At 40.6% G+C, this 22,087-nt stretch overlaps 1 protein-coding gene across 7 annotated transcripts in view; it reads right to left on the bottom strand.

The window, feature by feature from the left end:
• The window catches only part of PCDH17 (protocadherin 17), a 112,733-nt gene that overhangs the window by 6,573 nt on the left and 84,073 nt on the right, over positions 1 to 22,087 (bottom strand). For 3 of the 7 annotated variants that reach the window (XM_030566105.1, XM_030566134.1, XM_030566117.1), the window contains one exon: positions 7,263 to 7,337. The exons of 3 other annotated variants lie outside the window; for them this stretch is intronic. In XM_030566105.1, coding sequence (XP_030421965.1) covers positions 7,263 to 7,337 — 75 coding nt within the window. The remainder of the gene's footprint in view (positions 1 to 7,262; positions 7,338 to 22,087) is intronic. One more of the 7 variants, XM_030566157.1, reaches the window with a different exon arrangement.

Genomic DNA, 22,087 nt, shown 5'->3' with positions numbered 1-22,087 from the left:
GAGGTCTCTAGGTGGGAGGCACTGGGTTTGTGTGTGTGTGGGGGGGGTTGAGGGGGAGGGAGAGCATTGTGGTTCTCAACTTGCGGCCCAGGTAACACATTGTGGGCTGCATGAAAAACAGGTTGAAAACCACTGCCCTAAATCCTCTGGAGAACGTATCCCATTCTGCTTAAAAAAATGTATTTTGGCTGGTCATCTTGAGCCAAACCAATTATTTTTGGACTGTAGTTCTTCACCCCCGAACTCCACTTTGTGAATGACTCCAGCTCTATATCAGGAGGCTAGAAAATTTCAGAAATACCCTTTGAATCCCTTATTAAGGGAGTCTTGATTGTAAGGGGAACTACTGCCCATATTCTCAGTACTCTCCAGCTAATACTGAGAGAGTAAATATCAGATGTCTTGAGTCCCGGGTTTTCTGTACACTGTTCCTCAGCTGCTAAGAATTTCCACCCACTAAAGTAGCAGACAGGCCTCCAAATCATTATGGTTTTTTAAAGAATTTGTTAGCTATATAAATGTTCAGACCTGGAATTCCAGCTGTACTAAAAAGATTGAGATCCTGATATATGTATGCGTGCGCACACATACGTATACACACACACACACAAAAGGTCTTGATCCTGAAAAATGTTGAGCACCTGTAACTCTTACTGACTTAATGTCAAAGTGTATTGCAGGTGAACTGCACCTATCAGGATCAGACAATAACTATTTAATAATCTTAGAACATACATCTCTATGTATTAAATATATACACACAAACTACACAAATCCACGCACAGATAAAAACACAGAGAGGCATCTAGCAGAATCGAATACTATAAAACAGCATTAATCATTTTCACTTCAAAAAAAATCACACATATGACTGAAGCTTGAGCTAAGTTTAATTAAAGCTGTGCTAAATCACTTTATAGTAAAGTAATTTAATTTATGGTGAGAGAGTTAACCTAGATATATTATTAATAATCATTTACAGAGTACTGCGAATTCATGCAGTGCTCTACACATGTTCTTGACCCCAAAGAGCTTAAAATCTAAGACTGACAAAAGAAACAAACATGAGACAGAGTAAACTGCTATAGGGGGAAAAGAGTGTGGAGAAACTATTGACGAACAGAACATAGCAGGAAGGATTTATGGAAAAAAATAGTAGAGGATCTCTGAAGAACAAGAAGTTGGACACTCTTCTTAGTGTATGGGGAATGGCGTAAAGTAAAGATGGCTAAAAGCGGGGAGTATAAGAAGAAAATGAAGAGAGCACACCAAGAAAGTGCTGGCAAGAGCTTAAAGACTGGGGTTGAAGTTTGTGATGCCTATTTTTATCCTGTACTAATGAGTTGGCACTAGTGCCCATATGTGGTGACAATTGCTTAGTGACAAAAATGCAGAGCCACACAGATAAATTATATTCCTCTTACACCTGCATTTCACCAGTTAGTCAATCTCTATCAGTACTGCTTGAAAATTTCAACTCCCTTAGCAGCTTCAAAAGAACCAAATGAAAAATAAATGGCTGGCCAAAAAAAGAGAAAAAATCCCGAAACAAACCAAACAACATAAAACGTCCATCACCTGCTAGAGCATGGTTTCTCAAACTGGGGTCCGCGGACCCATGGGGCTCAGCAAGGGTCCTCCAGAGGGTCCACCAGCCCCACTGATCAACTCGTCCCTCTCCCTCCCTCAATTCTTCTCCCTCCCAGCTGTTCAACGGCATGCAGGAGGTGCTGGGAAGGAGCAGAGATGGGGCACGCTGGGGGAGGAGGCGGAATTATGTCTGGGGCCACCAGCCTCACTGATCAACTCTTCCTCTTCCCTCTCTCAATTTGACTCCTCCCTCCCAGTGCCTCCTGTACGCCTTGGAATGGCTGTTCAGCGGCGTGTACAAGGTGCTGGGAAGGAGGTGGGGGAGCGGGGACGGGGTGCGCTCGGGGGAGGAGGCGGAATCATGTCCAGGGCCACTGCCTCAGCTGATCAACTCCTCCCCCACCACCCTCCCAGTGCCTCCTGCATGGTGGGGAACAGCTGTTCAGCGGCATACAGGAGGCTCCAGGAAGGAGGGGGAGAAGCAGGGATGGGGTGCGCTAGGAGGTGGTGAAGAAGAGAGGCAGGGGTGGAGTGGGAATGGGAAAAGGTGGAGCAGGGGTGAGGCTTTGGGAGAAGGGGTGGAATGGGGGGCTAGGCCTGAGATGAGCAGGGGTCATGGAATCTGCAAAAAAAATTAAATTAAAATGGGGGTCTCGGGTTGTTAAAGTCTGAGAACCACTGTGCTAGAGAATATTCTTTTATTTTTCATCCCAAACAATGGCATATGCCTCTCCAAATGATGCCAGTCAGGGTTAGAGCAGTAACAGATAGAGTGACGTGTGAATAAGCAATATTTTTGGTTTGCTGGCCGAACTGAAAAAACAAACAAACAAACAAACATGTTTCAAGTTGAAACAAAAGCTATTTGGTTTTCTGGGTGAAACAAAAAATCCTGAAAACAAAATAAAAAATCATTTTGGGTTGAATTAAATGTTTTGTTTAAAGTCAAAGAAAAATCTGGGCTGTGGGAAACCTTGCTTCAAGTTCTTACTCTGTCCTATCTGGTAGAGATTTGAACTTGTTAGATCAGTGGTCCCCAACGCGGTGTCCGTGGGCGCCAATGCGCCCACATCCCGACCCTGGGAGAGCACAGGTAAGCATTGCCCAGAGCCCTCATCTCATACTACACCCCAAATTCCAGCCCTGCACTCAAACTCTTGCTGTTGCTGGAAGGCGTGGAGGCCCTAGACTTCCCCAGCAGCAGTCAGTGAGGCTAGCCTCAGGGCAGCCTCAGCTGCTTGGGCAGCCCTGAGGTCAGCCGCACCAGCCACTGGAGAAGTCACGGAATCCATGACTTCTGTGATCTCCATGACAACCTCACACCCTTATCTATAGTTAACATTCCGTAAGTGTTCCAATCTAAACAATATTTTCAGTTTTATAATTTTTTTGGTCTTTTAACTCTTGGGCTGAAATCTGGCTGTTCTGTTCTGTCTAAGGATTACTTTAAAAAAAATAATAATGTTTCAGCCATTTTTGAGAATGGGAATTGATAACTTTCATATATGGAAGTTGTATTTTTTTCTCATTGCCTCCCATTTTCAAAAATGGCTGAACCAGTTGTACTTTTTTTTTTTTAAAACAGTAGTCCTTGGACTGAGAACAATCCATTCAAAGATAAAAGACCAAATATATAATAAGACTGAAAACAAAATGGAACACTTATGAAATGTTAACTATAGGTCTTGCTGTGCATTCTGTTAACTATAGGTCTCACTGAACGCTCTGTCTGTAATTAGGATATCTTGCAAATTCACGGATATCCATTTTATATCTGCAGATATTCGCATCCGCAGACGTGAACTATTTTTGCTGATTGGGAATGGATGCGGATCCAAATTTTATATCTAAATCCCTACAAATTTTGTATCCATACAGGGCTTTATCTGTAACGTACAGAAAAAAACCATGTGGCTGAGATTTTCAAAGCTGACTAGTGGGCTTCAACATGAGTTCTGTGGCTAAGATCCCTAGTCAGCTTTGAAATTGTCAACCTTTATGAATACATGTGTGTGCATACATATAAGTGTTTACATACATATATGTGTAACTATTACACACTATTTGTCCCTCATCAATAAAGTACACAAAGAAAAATCTATGCTCCATTAGACTTGGCGATCCCTTTAAATAAAATGAATACTTATCTTTATATATCATATTTATCTTTCCCCTCTAGTTTCCTGAATTGGCTAAAGCTGTTTTTATACTTGCATTCATATTTGCAGTATTGACTAACCTTCCATTTCTGTTCCCTGGACATCTTAGCACTGACTGAATTAAATATGAAGCAAAAAAAGGAGAGAACAGTTTTGTGAGGAAAAAAATACAAGTTGACCTTGAAGGGAAAACCACCAGCAGTGCATGAGTTTTTGCATTACATTGCTGAAAATCTGTAGCTTTTTACTTCACTCTTTTATGTCACATCATAGGAAGAAGATTTGGACTATTGATTATCATACATTATAAGCTGCTCACCTCACCATTAGCCTGTAATTTTGACTGCTGCTGCTAGCAGACAGTGAAGAAAATCGAACAGCCACTTTTGTACTAGCAGCAGAAATTATAAACACAAAGTGAACTATCACCACCAAGGGCCAAATTAGTATTTATGAGAAAACAGAATCAATTTAAAGGTAAAAATAAATATATAAAATAGGTCATATGCAGAATTGTACAGCAAGATGCACTGGAAGGGGGATATGCACCATTGGACTTTATCTCTACTCGTCTACCTCCTGTTGAAAATAAACCCTTAACAGTCCAAGTGTGTACAATAAACAGCAGCAGCCTGGAGACTTTCCTCAATCTCTGGAGCTTTAAGAGTAAACAATCAGAAGTGCTGTATGCACTTTAGGGAGAACAAATCCTAAAATAACCTGCTAAATTATCAACCATAGAAAGAAAAGGAAACAAGCTACCTGGCAAATGATAGTCACCTAGATTGGAAATCTGTATCAGAAAGAGAGCTAAAATAGCCCAGGATAAAGTCATGATGGCAAAATGCAGACTGTACAATATAAGATATATATTTGAGCAAAAATATGCTACATCTGATATACTGTTTTAAGCTACAGCAAAAGCCAATGCAAAAAATGGTCATTTGAGCTAACCTTAAAATGAAAGATGAACTTCTGTGGTTCTTTCTCTAATTCCTTACTCTTTCCTCACAGTCTTCATAAAAGAGAATAAAATAAAAACAGTGCCATAGTTCTCTTTACATCACAAATACACTGCACTACAATGATAACTAATTAGTGGGTTCATATTGCTGACTTCTTTCATATGGCTAAAAAATGGGAAATTATAATTTGACTCATTAATTCTTAAGTGTCTTCTTTTTTATCTCAAGGTGAATTTAATATAATTAAATTTTTTTGCTTCTAACAATGATTCAGTGTAGCTAACCTAACTTCACAAATATGGTTTCACTTGGCTCTTAGATGTCTATTTTAAATTACTTTAAAAATAAAAGACCAAACATAAAAAAAAAATTGCCAAGAAACATCTTATATGCTATGTTTATAATCTCCAGGTCACTACAGTTTGTGTCCAATTATTGTACATAATGTAATAGTGTATGTTCATGTTTGTGTGTTTATGTATGTATGCTGACTTCACTTACATATAAGAAATTATATAAAATCAAACAAAACAAAACCACAGTACCCAAAACCACACTTGAATGAGGCAAACAGGATTTGGCCCATTATGCCTTATATTGGCTGACTCGGTAAATGATAGCTCACATGCATTCTTTGCCTAAAATCTCATTCTCGTGGCATTTAGCATGTGTAGCTATGCATCACCATATAGGCATATAGCAGGACTACAAAATAGATAAATAGATTTTGTAACACTACATATTACATTTACATATTAGATAAGTAAAGGAAGAACACTTACTTTTCTACCATTTATGGGCAGTGAATTAAGATGTCAATAATTTTGTTAATATATGTTTTTACAGTCTTGGTGGATACTAGCATATGCTCATCAGTCTTACATATTAATATGCTTTATTCTTTTTCTTCTTCTTTCAAATAACAGCTGATCTCCTGGATAGCTGGAGAGAAAACCTGGTTCCACCAAAATCAATGAAAGTTTTGCCATTGAGCCAAAATTTCACCTGTTTCCTATTTTCTCTGGATACTGCCACACATGTTTTACCTTGTTCACCTTTATAAATGCTAAAGGTAAAAAAAATCAAATCCTACAAATCCTTAATGGTATGCACAGTCCAGCTAAGTCAATGATACTGCTCTTGTGAGCAGGGCTATTCAAATGAGAAAGGGTTTACAGGACTCGGCCCAAAAGTTTATATCTACCTGTTCTTAACGCATGATAATGCTATTACAGTCCACCTCTTGCTCGTGAAATGTTCCCCTTTCTACTGCATTACGAAGTGAACAACAAGAATGTGTTTTTTGAGCTTCATTACATATTAAGTGGGGAAAGATTTGTCTTTGGGTGCATGCACAAAGTTCACACTGACTTTCCTGGAAGCTGACCCTGTCATTTGACCCTGGATTTTGTATATTCGTTACTGAAAATAGTTACATATAGAACTCAAAAATGAAATAACTACAGGACTCTTGAAATCACACATATTTTCAGTCTAGTTGCATACAAAATTATGCAAAGTGAAAAATCAGCATTTACTTTAGACCAATAGAATGCAATAACTTTTATGTACTATTTTAATATTTTAGTCAAAATATTAAAATAGTACATAAAAGTTATTGTGTTCTATTGAATGCCTATATTTATGTACACATAGGTATAAATGGCTGTACACTTAATTGTATATATTTTCCAAAAAGAGATATTAGTAACTCTCTCTTTTCTGATCAGAAAACCTTCTAGAATTAATATGAAACCTTAATTAATATGAACCTTCTAGAATTAATATGAAATTGTGTCTCGCTTTTAATTTGAGGGAGGCAGTTACCTTTACTCAAAAATGTTGTCACCTGAAAGAACTATTTATCAGTAGGCATCTATTAGAGACAAAAAATAATGGCTTCTGTGACATGCCCTAAACATTAGGGTTATATGACACTTCTGATGAGAACAATCAACTAAAGTACTACTTCTGAGGTTGGATTCCTGTTTAATTACAATTGCTTTTGACATAAATAAGCAGAGGTAAACAAATAATTCTCTGCACATGCTTGCATTTATTAAACAGAGCTGTTTGCAATCTGCATATTTATATTGGCTTGTCTGTTTAAAGGCTTCTTTCAGTTAGGCAAAGCAATTTGCTTAGATTAGAACGATGATTGACAGTTGAAACAAAATGGATTCCCATTTTTTTAAACCTCTTAACTCTTGTGGGCTTTTCTTCTGATATTACAACTATCAATACTTGAGGATTATTACCCTTATACAGAGTTTCCCTCTAGTTTTCAAGGAAACAGGGTAAGGGAAGGATATTTCTAACATTGATATGGTATAAAATATTAGAAAGGCAATTAAAAGGTGGTGGCCCAGTATATTTAGTCCTAGTTCATCACTGCTGTGTTAGTCCATAAACATTTAAAAAATAATGCAGGGCTGAGAGGATTATTACATACAGTACATTAAAATATGCTTTGAAATGTATGAAAGAGTTAGTGTCAGTCTTACATATTTTTAGAGGCAGTGCAAAAATAAGAAAATGTACTTGTTACCTGAAAATTTTCCTTCCTCACAGCGGGCTGGTCCACAGATCCCAACAATGGGTCTTTGGCCTCTGCCTTGCTGTTCTGGAGGCAAATCAGATCTGTGAGTCACAGACAGAGATAGGCTCCACTTTCCCAAAGCCCACCAATGTGAACACTTCCTCAGTAGAAAAATACTATCTAAACCTGAGGGGGCTAAAACATGTGGTCCTGGCACCACTTGTGGCCCCTGAGACTCTAAACTGTGCTCCCTTGAGGGTGATGACATTGCTAAGAACATTTATAGTTGACTGTGAATTGATAATGTGTTCCCTGAAACATATCTTGTGTAATTTGTCAGTTGAAGAGCTTAAATCAATCCTCCCACTCTGCAGTGGGGGCAAGGGGATCAGTTTCTCATGTAGCCCCAGGAACAGCTCTGATAGCTGGCCACCTGCTGCACCAGAGGAAAGGGAAGAGAGAGTCTTTCTGGCTGCTCCATGGTACCTGCTTCCCTACCAGGGTTTGGGAGCCCCAAGTGAGCAGGATAAGAGGTCAAGTGGTTCTGTATGAGCCTAGAGAAGTGTTTAGAAAAGGATATATCCCCTCTTTCACACAGGACAGCTCAAGAAAGGGAAAAAAGAAGTAGAAAACCAGCAACCAATTTTGGATCCCTAGTTCTCTGCCCCTGTACCAACCCTGAGAGGGGCTAGAATCTGCTTTAATTTGCTGACCAAGGGACCAAATGCCAATTGCGGATAGACAGAGCACAGCACATGCTGGCTCTCCCCAATCCCACCACCAAAATACTCCCTGAGCCAGAGCTGGAGGGAGGAAGATATAAGAGCCAGCTATGCCAGCTCTATGCTTGCTGAGGAATTCCTCACACTAAGGAAATCCCCAGCAGAAGACTTGCTGGTGGTTTACTTGCTTAAACAATTGGCCTAAACTGATAAACTATTAGCATTTAAACTGTGAATATAGTGACTCCTTGTTGTAAAGCCCAAGAGCTGTTTCCTGGAAAAGAAGAGAAATATGACTGCAGTAATTAATAGGACAGATCTGTGGATCTGTTAGAAAGGACATTTTCAGATGAACACATTTTCCTATTCTTTGTCAAAGGCAGGTCCGTAGATCATACAATGGGATTTTATCAACATTATTCCAATGAGATGGGATTGCTCTAGTTCAGAAATTTACTTGAATTTGTATAATTATTTACCAATAATTCATAAAATTCAAATGATCTTTTATGTTCTGTTCATATCTATTGTGGTAGTCTTTAGGAGCCCAGTCAAGATCAAGGCCCCATTGTGCTGGACACCATACAAACAAATAGTAAAAGCCAGTCCCTGCTCCAAAGAATTTACAGTTTAGTTAGAGTGAAGAGGCAACAAGTGACTATGAGAAATAAAAGAAAAGAATGAGGGAGGACAGACAAAGGTAATGAAAACATGATCATACTCTTGATCCTTCCTGAACTAATATTTTTTTTAAAATAAACAAACATTGCTGTCTCTGACTGGCACACAATCAAGCACCAGTGGTTAGCTTTATATTACCACATTAACTATTTTTCATAAACTATCAATTAGCTTAATACACAGTCTTTACAGTGATAGCCAGAAGAGAAGCCTTTTGCTTTGTAAACTGAGATACACCATCTTAAAAGTTTGGGGATGGCAGATATTTTTAAAGGACATGTCTGACTGCTATGTGGCGTTGGTGACATGGTGGCTCTCTGAAGGATTCTCTCTTGTTTATATACCTGTTTCAACAACCCTGCTGTCATCCAGAGTATGTCATCACTTCTCTTTGATTGTGATAGACTGAAGTCAGTAGGTTTCTGTGAGGGAGAATGGGTTTGCCTATTGCAGGATCATTGCATTAAAGTTTGTCAATAGGTACTCAATCTTTTATACATGGTAGACTATGACAAGGAGACATGGCCTCCCTCAGAGATTGACAAGGAGGGACCACAACCCGCCCCTTGGGTTGCAGAGCCAGGAAGGTCACTCCTGCCCTGCTGGAAGCTGAGAGGTGGGACAAGAAGCGGAAGTATAAAAGACAGGTCCTGCAGCTCAGTTGGGCTGGAGCCACTGAGGGAGACAGATATGTGCATTCCGCTTCCTGCTGGAGCCTGAGGAAGACCCTGGCCATAACAAAGATTTTCCAGAGCTGCGGGTCTACCAAGATGAAGAGGAGCTTCTGGGAATGCTGCTCGCCACCTACTGCAGGGAGATGGAGGACACCCATAGAATGGAGGTACACATCAAGGGGAAGGTAGGAAGTAGCCCATGAGAAACAGATGACAGTCTGGTTGGGCTTTGGCCTGATACTAGGTCAGCGTGTTGTGGGAAAAGACCCACTGACCTAGTGGTGGACCACTTCACCACTGTTATGGCCTTGGGCTGGGACCCGGGCCCCTCATCGCCTGCTACCCCAACCTTCGGGCAGCAGCCTCCACACTGTAGACCACATGGCCTGCATTTGTCTGAAGTCTGCCAAAGTCAGGATGCCTGACTGTTGCTGCTCTACCCTGACTGCAGGCCAGAGCCCCTCACTTGGTGGTGCCCCACCCTGCCAAAGGGCTTGAGCACCCAGAGTCGATGCTGCTTGGCCAGCTCAGGTGGCCTTAGCTTTAAAGACACAAATTTTCCTCTGAGTGAGTGCTGCAAAAAGGGTGTGACTATGAGGAAGCATGGCCTCCCTCGGAGATTGACAAAGAGGGTTTGCCACGCACCCTTACATAGACATAAGTACAATCTGAATCCAGGACCTATATCCTAATTTTGGCCACCTTTCGACCACTATCCTACCAAATGTGAAAAAAATTACTATTTCTCTCACACTTTTGCCATCAAGCACTAATGTTACATTTAAAAACTCTCTTTGCCTGCCAGGGCAAGATCATGTCTGTTCTTACTGATAGGGGAAACCCCCTGAACATCACTTTCTGTTTCCAAAGGTTGATATTATGCTATGGTCATACATCTTAATCCTTGTGGGAGGCAGAATGTTTTCCAATTCCTTCTGAAGGCCATCATTGCTACTTTTGCTTGCCAAGATTCAGCTATCAGATCACCACAAACCTTTCCCTTGCTGGAGTAGGCTGGGAGATATCTGAGGAAACCTAACTTTATATATGGGTTTAGAGATGTTTTTGTAGGAAGGTGGGAAAAAAAGGAAATACCTCATGTGAGATTTGCCCTAGGTCAGGATAACCAGCAGGGGATATTACTGTTTGACTAAATGGCGCCATGGACTGTGATTTTATCGATTGCTGACTTTATGTTTTATTTGTATTATTAGTGCCTTCAAGTCAGAGATTTCCTGGATGGAGTTTTCACTTATCCCAATTTATGAGGAATCCACATTCTTCTATGATTTTGAGTGTCACAAGAATATCATCCTTGGCTTTTTGCCTGGATGATGCTCCATTACAAGATAATTCAAGAGAGAAAATAAATAAAGATGCCCCTTTGTCTGAAAGCTGCCACTCTAACTATGAGAACTTTGGCATAGACTATTGGGAACACAGAGAGATGCAGTCAGATTTTTTTTCACGTTCACAGTCAATAATTATTTTTTAAAAATCTCTAAGATATTCTGTTTGAAGATGACTTTTAGAGTCTTCATGCTCAACTTTAATTTCTCCAGATGCCTGATCAGGAGTTTCAAGTTCCAGATTGTGCTGTTGTTTTTCAATACTTTGAGGATCATAATTAGAATAGAATATAGACATTAACAATTCTCTGTTGGAGGAACTTTCTCTGTTCTTCTGATTTGCATGTGTTGAAATAAGCAGCTGAGTCACCTTGGTATCCATTACCTTTGAACTTGTTGCATCTCCATCTTGTACAGAGATCTATTTGTGTACTATGCCATAACACAGGGGTCAGCAACCTCTGGCATGCGACTCGCCAGGGTAAGCACCCTGGCGGGCTGGGCCAGTTTGTTTATCTGCCGTGTCAGCAGGTTTGGCAGACCGCGGCTCTCACTGGCTGCAGTTCGCCGTCCCAGGTCAAGGGGGCAGCAGGAAGCTGCAGCCAGTACATCCCTCGGCGCTTCCCGCAGCCCACATTGGCCTGGGATGAAAACCGCGGCCAGTGGGAGCCGTGATCGGCCAAACCTGCCGACACGGCAGATAAACAAACTGGCCCAGCCCACCAGGATGCTTACCCTGGCGAGCCGCGTGCCAGAGGTTGCCGACCCCTGCCATAACAAAATGTCTGTCTGTTTTATAGCAAGACCTGTAGTCTTTTTTGTTTTTTTCCCCAAATATTTTGACATTACTTGTCCACAGGTTTCCTAAATAATCTTCTTGCATATAGTCAGGAGCTACTTTGCCTGGCTATTAGCTTCCCACAATCTGGTTTCTAACCATTAGGGGAGTGAAGTTCTGGAACAGCCTTCCGAGGGAAGTAGTGGGGGCAAAAGACTTTCCTGGCTTTAAGACAAAGCTTGATAAGTATATGGAGGGGATGTTATGATAGGATTGTTAATTTGGGTAATTGATCTTGGATTACCGCCAGATAGGTCTGCTCAATGGTCTGCGGGGAGATGTTGGATGGAATGGGAACTGAGTTACTGCAGAGAATTCCTTCTTGGGTGCTGGCTGGTGACTCTTGCCCACATGCTCAGGGTTTAGCTGATCGCTATATTTGGGGTCGGGAAGGAATTTTCCTCCAGGGCGGATTGGCAGGGGCCCTGGAGGTTTTTCGCCTTCTCCTGCAGCGTGGGGCACGGGTCGCTTGCTGGTGGTTTCTCTGCAGCTTGAGGTCTTCAAACCAATTTTGAAGATTTCAATAACTCGGTCCTGGGATAGGGGTTGTTATAAAATTGGATGGGTGGGTGGGGTTCTGTGGCCTGCCTTGTGCAGGAGGTCAGACTAGATGATCAGATTGGTCCCTTCTGACCTATGAGTCTATGAGTCTATCTGAAACATATTCCTTTGAGAAACTACACTACATACTACAGAACTGGACAAGAAGCCAAAGGGCATCCACATGCACAACCAAAATGGAAGATGCTGTTAGTGCAAACTTTCTTAGAAATGTTCTCTATTATTTTATCCTCATGCTTTATTGAGGAGCTACAGTAAGACATTCCATAGTCTAAAAAAACAGCTCAGGCAAAGCAGGTAGATGCTACTGCTGCCCTTAAGACTACTGAGGAAGCCTCATCATTTCTCTTAAAGATAAATCATACAATATGTCGGTCCATGGATTCCTTGGGAGAAAATCTCCATTCTGTAAATGACAGAGCCTTTCATTAAGGCAGACATGGGTGCAGACATTTAGAAAGATGACCTTCATATATGCTTTCTACTAAACCTTGATTTGCTTTTGTTTTATATTAGACATCTGCTCTTAGTCTTTCTGTGTGCATGGAAAGAAAAGGTGAGGGACTTCTGTGAGGGTTTTTGGCTTGGCTGTCTGAATCATTTGGCTCATAGAATGAAAAATAACAGGGATGTGAAACAACTGATCCCCAAAGGTTGTCTGATGGTCCTAAAAGTGACCAGTGGATTTCTGAATAAGACATTGATTTGCTTTATTTTTCTTGTAAAGAAAAATGTTGCTTTGACCATTAAAGGGCCAAAATGGATAAGTAGCACCACATCTAACTGTACTGTTTGTTGTTCTTTAGGAAAAACTGCATAAGGAGCTAAGGATGTAAAGAATTGTTCTTAAGAGAAAGAAAACTATTTTTTTTGTCTTCGTGCTGCCTTGTACTGTACAGGTACATCATATATCATGCTTTGTAGGTTTCAGGCATGTAATCTAGCTAAAATGATACAATGGCAGAGCTTTAAACTTATTTGTCAGGGTCTCAAGTGACTCTGTTGTAGTTCCAACTGAAAATGCATACAAAGCAGTTAATTTGTTACCACCAAGGAAAAAATGTCATAACATAAAAAAAATTCCCTCCCTTAGCTCAAAATTGTCTAGTGTCTGAGGAGCCCACGTATTTGTAAAGCTAGTATAATGCATATGCTTCCAGTGTAACTGCTACACATGTATACTTAGCATCCATCTCTATGTAAAAATAGACTTAATTGTCCCTAGTATGATTATGTGAAAATCTCTGTTTCTGGATATTTAATATAAAATAAATAAGTAAAAGGACAAATGTGATGTTGGAGAACTACTGTTATATTACTGGCAAGGTTTGCAGACAGAATGTGCACCGCATCATGGCTATCAACAAAATAGTTTATTTCTGCATTCTAAATATCTCTAAAGAGAAACAGTGGTCTTTTTGTAGTATGACATTTGGTACTTCTCAAAGCCGCTTACTCAAATTCAGAGCTGTTTCCATTAGGAAATGCTTAAACTGGAACTTCATTTCCATTTGTTCTCATTTTTCTTTTTTGATTGCCATTCCTCCCTTCTTCATCCATATTAACTTTCCCAGAACCTAACTGACTGGCAAGGCAGGTGAGTAGTCATTTTTGACACTATGCCCATTAATGTTTTTGGGTGAGCTGCAGTGGTACTCTACAGCTTAATGTAATTTTCAGCTTGCTAATGGCAAAAGACTGCATTACCTAGGCAAAACACCTGATCTCACATTTTCCAACATTTTGAAAAATTCCAAGCCTATGGCTTCTGGTCTAGCAGTTCATGCAGAATAGTGGTCCATTAGAATAGCAATGCAATTGCACAAAACTAAAGCAAATGCACAAGCTAGAGGAATGCCTAATCTGAAATTATCTGAATCTCTGTGCTAATGTTTGCATCAGAGGAAATGGTGACATTAGCAATTGTCTTAATTCCAGATGAAAAATTTGTGTATAACTTTAATAAAAATGAATTCTTCTTGTGAAGGAGCACAACAATCTGCAACATGCTAGAAATCTGACATCCCTTACGAATTATAACAAACACTATAACTGCTCAAGGTCTTTATTTTTGTAACGCTTATGATTATTCATTTTCCTCCACAAGTTTATAGGCTCAAGTGTTCCTTCTCGTGGAAAAAGAAGTCACTTTGTAAAATGACACGGTGGTGGTACATATACATATTTACAATATGACTTATGTCATATTTACGCAGCATACTAGTCAAAACAAGATTTCACCTATTCTTCCACATAGTTATTTCCATACAAAAATAAAGGTGCATTCATCCTCCTTGTCTATCTACCTACAGAACTGTGGTAGACACTATCAGAAGTATACAATTTAACTTTTGTTTTCTATAGAGTAAGTCTTAACCCATATTTATTTACAGGTTTTTCCATGATTGTCTGCCTGTTCTGGTATTGTATAATCACTGGCTTTGGATTTTGAACTTCGACTTTAAGTAAGCCAGGCTCACCACCAGTAAGTAATAGCTGGGCAGGAGAGAGATCTGTTATATGAAGCTTTTCTCTTTTCTAACAGAAAAACACAGAAGAAAGTTTACTTGACTAAAACAATGTACCTGTAATATTCATTGTGATATATCACTGTTCCCCTCTTGGTATTGGTAGAAATGCACTCTGAGCCAGAAATTCCTATTTCAAAGACTCAAGAGGCCTGACCTCTTTCTTTCCATTAGGTCTGTGGCTTCTGAAAACTAACTCAAATATCATTTATGTAAATACATTCGCAGTTTAACTATTTGATTCAATAAGAGTACTTCTTAGGGAGCCAGAGTGGAGTGATAAACAAAGGTTTCCATATTGTCAATAAACCTCATTGTAATATATAAGCCTCTGCCCTTCTGACAAATTGATATCACATATTTAGCAGCTAATTTCTTAAAACACAGTCAAGTGGAAAACAATGACAGCAATCCTGTAGAGTGCACCTGCATTACAAAATATTCCCATGATATATTGTTACGGATACTTTCATACACTAGAACCTACTGGTTTTACATCATGTTCAAGTGAATTCAGTGGCAGCTGGATGCTCCGATCTGCCTCAAACATTTGCAGCCACAGTTCAATGCACCTGAACACCTTCAGGGAATGTTTCAGAGGCTTACTGACCCTCTGGACAGAGTACTGAGACTAACATCTACAGTAACTTCGGGGCTATGTATTGGCAGCCTGTAGAATGAGAAATCGGAAGGAAAATTAAAAAAAGATAAGCACTGAAGTAAAAGGACATAAGAAAAGAAATATGAAAATGGCCAGTAGAAATTAATAAACAAAAGGTAACGTTAACCAATTAACTGTTCTCCAGTAGAAAAAGTGACTTTAGGTATTCTGAACTTCAAAGTGGAAAACACAAGGGGGATAGGAAATTATATATGAGATCTAAAATGTCTTCCCTAATATTTAATAGAAATAGGCAATTGAAACTCATTTCATATAGACTGTTCATATTCAGTCTCTTTTTCCAAGAAAATCTGAGCTGTAGCATCTAATAAGCGAAAGTTAAACAAAATCATGTTTTATTTTATTTTTCTCATTGGTAGCATATTTTATAAAAAAACAATCAGCAAATGTTGTCTTTGAGTATAGTGGCCACTTCAATCCCAAACTACAAATCTAATGAGGACAAAAGCGGAGAATAAAGTATTTCAGACAGAGAGGATTATTAACTACACTATGTGTACTTCCGTTGCTTTGTATTTTCTGATTTTGAAGGGGAAAAGCACAGTTTTCTAAATGCTTTCAGTGTCACTGCTAGCCAACTCTAGCTCTGATGACAACATGCATCTTTGATGACATGGATGAACACATCTAAAATTCAAGTCCTCCTTCTAGCAAATCCTGTACAGAAGGTCAAGGAAAATACGCCTATTAAACCCAACCAGTTATAAGCTGTAAGCAACATTTTCCTGTTAGGATTTCTCTCTCTCTGCTTTGCTATCTGATTTCTATAGGGATATGCACCTGTTTATCATGCTAAATCCTGTTGTTCATATTTTGCTTCTAACACATTTCCTTTGTTCATTTCCTAGTGGTAGACAAACAGAATTGGTGTTATTGGTAGCATTCTCCAAAGCCACAGTCAGTGCAGATGCAGCTAATCCCCTGCTGCTTATTATTCAGCAATCAGTGCCTGCCAGTAGGATTTGGGAGTCCCAAAAGACTGTGTTAAAAGGAAAGGGTTAAATTCAGCTTGCTTAATGACATTCTCTGCTCTTGAGACTATTCATCATATTCATGGAACCAATTCCATGGAGGGAGCTAAAGTTGCCAGTTAAGTTAAATTAAGCTAGATGGATAGGAATCCAAGTGAAGGAGATCACTGTCAGGATCTAAAGTGTTCTTTTAAGGGTGGAAAGCAATTTGAGCAAAGATGGTTCTTTTAATCAGATTTCTAGTCCCAGATATGCCTTGTAAAAAGTTCCATTTGGTAGATACCACCTGTAGAGCTACACTACCTAAAAAATTATCATATGGAAAATAACGTTCTGGGTTACGTAAGTCAAAACATTAAAGTGACCTTATTCATTTTCTCTGTCTCTCCCTCCAAAACACCCAAAAATTAAAATACTCCTCCCCCCACAACTATTAAGTTGACAATTTCTGAGAGACAAATTGAATCATGAAAGGCTACAGTGGGGAACCTGAGGTCTTTTAGGATAGATTTACACATAGAGTTAAAATCCTTCTGAAATGCCAAATGAAGATCTTCAAACACAGTAATGGGCTAGAAGCTGAAATGCCTGATTTGCCAACCTAGGATTTAGAATTTTTTTTGGTCAGCCCAATACCTAGGCCCATCCACCAAAATCACAGAAAGGATCAAGAGTTTGGGACAGAGCAAAGAAAGACATTAAACATCTTTAGCTGTTTATTGTGTATTCTTTCAGTGCTCACAAGCCATGCTAGGAGCTCTCTGAGCAATTCCCTTCGATTTTGTTGTACAGCTACACATGAAGCTTTGGCTACGTCTTCACTACCCGCCGTATCGGCGGGTAGCAATTGATTTCTCGGGGACCGATATATCGCGTCTCATCTAGATGCGATATACCAATCCTCGAACGAGCTCCTGTCAACACTGGAACTCCACCAAGGCGAACGGCAGTAGCGGAGTTGACAGGGGGAGCCGTGGACGTTGATCCCGCACCGTGAGGACGATAGGTAACTCAATCTAAGATACGTCGACTTCAGCTACGCTATTCATGCAGCTGAAGTTGCATATCTTAGATCGATTTCCCCCCCTAGTGTAGACCAGCCCTTACTTTTGTCTTTTCTCATTTACATCTTTAAAAAGGGAAGCAAATTTCTATTTTGACTTAATTGAGAATACTTATATGCTTAAAAGTAGGCATGTGATCAAGTACCTTGCTGAATTGGGGCCTATAATAGTAACATTTTACATACAGAAAAGCTGTTACTGCTACAGAGCTGAATCTTGCCTATTACAGTTTGGGCAAAGGTGAGTTTTGAGAAGGAGGAAATTTCTGTTTGATGGGTTGACTTAAAATAATGATGGCATTAGAAAGGCTTGCAGGGCTGGACTGTTAGAACAAGTCCTCGGGAAAGGGACTAGTTGCAGGGGTAGGTCAGGCAGGCAAAGGTAAAAGATAAAGTCATTTTATCACATCTCCTTGCAATTTATCATATTGAGATCAGCTTCACATACGTATATGTTAAACTCACAAGGATATTAGGGATATATATTATGGGGACAAAACTGTCATCCTACAAATGGATGAAAAAGATTTAATTATGCTCTTACTATACTGTAATTCTAAAATCACACAGAAGCCATATCAATATTGGGAGTATGGGAATACAGCTCACAACACTTGCATGACAGAACATAAGATACAAGGCTTGCTTTGATCCTGTATGCCTCCCACGCTGCAATCAAGTGCACTGACAACAAGCCAGAGGTGTTCACTGCATGAGCAGGTGAAAAAGGTGATTGTAAGAAGTGTGAAGACAATTCTATATCCATAATACATTCATCCCAATGTGCAAGGACATCTGTTAAAATGCTTTCTCTTAACAAGCACCTTTAGAGATCCCTATGAGAGCAGCTGAAGAGTCATAAACAGAAGATAAATTAACAAGGAGCTGTGAGGTGGCACAATGAAAGTGGAGAACATCTATTGTGAGAAACACAGACCATGAATAAAAGTGGTGATAATTATAGGTAGCAAATAAATACTTTGAGGACCAGCTGTTACTCTTTGTTACATGAAACAAAATCTGCTTGAAGAGTTTCCAAACCTCTGATAGGATTTGCTGTGTTTTCCTTCTGCTTTAAGGGAGGCCTCTTAGTGGAATGTAGAAGCCATGGCTCTGTGGGGTGCAGGTAGGAGCAGAGAAGATGATGAGCAGAAATGAGTAATGAGTATGCAGCCCTTTCTCTGTAGCATGGTCCTCTCAGTGCAAATCTACTTGGGAGTCACCCACCAAAATCATAGAAAGGGTCAAGAGTCTGGGATAGGAAAAAAAGTACCCTTTCCCCGCATTTATTTCACTTACTCTTTCAGTGCTCACAAACCAAAATTTTCATTCAGGCCCTCATATTCTGCAGGTACTGGTTGTTTTGTTTGCAATTTGATTTGATCGCCTCACTACTCCCTTCAAATCTTGACCACACCTTTGTCAGCTTCCTGCACAAATGCCTCTGCCTTCTTCTATGCCCCCTACCCATGACCTCCTTGAACTCATCTGAAAGACCACTTCTCTGTTCACATTTAATTCTCTCTTGAAGACCTACATCTACTATACTGTCTACATTTCTTAGTTGACTATATATATAGATCTATATATCCCTCTTGCATATATAAATACAAGTAAATACAGGGATATTATATATATTATACTCCCTGTATTTATTTTTTCAGGCATTCAAGAATGGAAAGTTCTCGCCCAAGCAGCTCACAGTCTCAGGACAGATAGATAGATAGGACTGGCCATAATATATCTCCATCTTTGTTCTTCTTCCCCTAGCCTCTGTCTACCCTGAGACTATGAGTTGCTTGGGCAAGAACTTTCCATTCTTGATTGCCTGGGAAAGTGCCCAGCATATCACAAGTGCTACAATAAACTAACTAATCAAAATGGGCTAAAATGTTCAAATGTGGGTTTGTGAGGTTAGTCAATTAAGTGTGAATCAAGCACCTAATGAGGATTGAGGTGCCTAAATATAGATTTAGGTTTCTACCTTTAGATATAAACATTTGAAAATTTTGGACTTAGATCCTAATTACTGACTTCATAGCTCTTCTCATGGTAAGGTGGGAAAATATCCTTTGCAGACAATTCTGCTATCAAATATGAGCAAAACTGCAGAGCCAAACATCCAAATGGATAGTTTGTGTTTCTATGGCATACAGAACTCAGTCTATTTTCATAATGAAATCTTATATAAAAGTTTTTTTTGTGCTATAGCTGCTATTTCTCATACTCATTTTTTCAGGAACATGTTTTGTTAATTTCTTGGATGACATGCTATAACTTGTCATGCCCAGTTGGGTTAAATCACTCAGCAAGAAATTTGCACATGGTTAATGAAACACCTTGCATCCACCAAGCAGCAGATAGGAAAGAAGAGCTAATTTAAAGAAACTTGCTTATAACCCTATCCCTTCCATGAAGGTAGAGAGTATCACTGCTGCTAGAGACTGGCCTACAGGGCCCCTAATGGCATCCTCCAGACATGGAGAACAGCAAACAACCTCCTATCCATACGGGTACAGGGCAAGAAAGTAGCAAGAGCTGACAGAAAATCTGGGGCAGGACTGGCCATAATGGTCTGAGGTACTTACATCTACTCAGAACATAAAGATATTAAAAATCAGATATACAAATACTATGGAACTGGCAGCAAACAAACCAGAGTATACACATAAGGCCCAATCCTACAATCTTGATTTGGGCAACAGTACCATTGACAATAATGGGAGCTTCGTCTGAATCGGGACTGAAATTCCAATTCAACATTCTCTAGAATGCAAGACCCATTGGTTCATAAACCTTGACTCACTAGTAATTTAGGTGCTATTTTTAAAATATAATTTTAAGTGACAAAAGGGATTTGTTTATAAAAGGAAAGCACACTCATTAATGGAGCCCTTTAGGTAAGAACTTCAATGTGGGACAAATGTCAAGGAAAGGCAAACTTTATACTTAACAACCTTGATTATGCTTTTTTTTTTAACATAAATAGAAAACATCGTTCACTAAAAAAATTATTTATTCAGAGGTCATTCTGAAAAAATAAAGGCAAAAACCCTAACAAAAAACATTTACACATGCACACACAGTATACACAAACACACAGAGGCAGTAAATAGGATGTCTGACATACACCTGCCTTGCTTAAGGGCAAAATTTAAAAAAAAAAACAAAACTAAAAACAACTCTGCCCAAACATTTAGTGGTTACAGAAAACGCCCAATCCACCTTTTGAGTAAGTTGCTGCCTTTCCCGCCGTTCAATCACAAATCCCTGCAAGATCAGCTTAATGCTTTGATAAATGGCTGTGGTTAAGCACAGGTGGATTTTTTAAAACTGACATCAAGCAAAAATAAAAGAAAATCCTATGCAATGCAAAGGATAACTGTAAGAGTGTGGACCTGCTGCCTTTGCTTACCCCAAGCCGCCCTCTGCAACCCCCAGTACCTATTTGCCTTCTGCTAGGCCAAAGCCTGGGGCTTTCCAGGCTGGAGCGGCCCAGCTCCTCTGCCTTTCCCCAGCCGTGCTTCACTCAAGTACTCCATTTCTAGCTCCCTGCAGCCAGGCCTATCTCCCTCTACAAACAGAGAGAGACTCTTGAGCTCCTGACTCTCAGCCTCTTATATAGGGTCAGCTGAGGCCTGATTGGGGCATGGTCCAGCTGCTGTTACTTCCCCAATCAGCCTAGTAGCTTTTTCCCCTGCCATAGCCCTCTCCCAGGGCTCTCTTTAAACCCCGCAGCACCTCCTGGCCTGGCCCGGCCCAGTCGCGCATGCGCCTCTAGAGCCGCCCGCTTCTTTTCTGACTTCTCCAGCTGGTTCCGCAAGTTGATCCCCTCCTCAACAACAGCTGCACATTCATTCACAAGGTCCAAGGCCCTTGCTTCGGCATTGCAGCGAGCCCGCTCTGCAGCCTCCAGCTATGCGTGCAGGTCAGACTCCTCCGGGTCCTCTTCCCTGAGGGTCTGGGTCCCCACTGTTACATGGGCATCCCCCACTTGAGTCTCAGCCTCCCGCTGGGCCCATGTGGTCTGGGTCTTGTCATCAGTGACTGACCCCTTGACGGTCTAGGTTCCTACCTCCTGCAGGGATCTCTCCGTCCCAGTTGCTGCCTCTGTCTGTTTTGACCCTTTTGGGCGGCACAGGCACCTCCTCCGGCCTCTCCTCGGTTCCCCTGAGGGGGCAGTGCCTCTTATATGCCCGAGTGCCTGGCAGCCCCAGCAGGCATCCGTCTCCGTGCTGTCCCGGGCCTCAGCATCTTTCTTTCATCCCTCTCTGGGCCAACCCTCCCTGGGTTGCCCTGGGCTGTGTTCCTTGGGGCAGGGCACTCCCGCTCTAAGTATCCCTGTTGCTCACAGGCCCAACACGCCCGCAGCTGCCTGGGTCCCCTCACCCAGCGGCCTTCTTGAGGGATTGGGTGTTGTCCCTTTCAGGGTGAGTGTCATAAACAGATAAGTAAGAGTTAATAGAACAAAAGTGATTCATATCTCTTTTGCCTGGAAAGGGTTAACAAGAACAGTGAGCCTGGCTGTCACCTGACCAGAGGACCAATCAGGGGACGGGATACTTTCAAATCTTGAGAAAGGGAAGTTTTTGTGTGCGCTGTTAGAATTTGGTTGTTGTTCACTCTGGGGGCTCAGAGGGACCAGACGTGCAACCAGGTTTCTCTCCAATCTCCCTGATACAGGTTCTTATAAGTTCAGACTAGTAAGTACTAGGTAGATAAAGCGAGTTAGGCTTATGGTTGTTTTCTTTATTTGCAAATGTGT

The sequence above is a fragment of the Gopherus evgoodei genome, chromosome 1 (assembly GCF_007399415.2).
Source record: "Gopherus evgoodei ecotype Sinaloan lineage chromosome 1, rGopEvg1_v1.p, whole genome shotgun sequence".
NCBI lineage: Eukaryota > Metazoa > Chordata > Testudines > Testudinidae > Gopherus > Gopherus evgoodei.
Note: the sequence above shows the minus strand (reverse complement) of the source record. Positions and strands in the feature narration are given on the sequence as shown.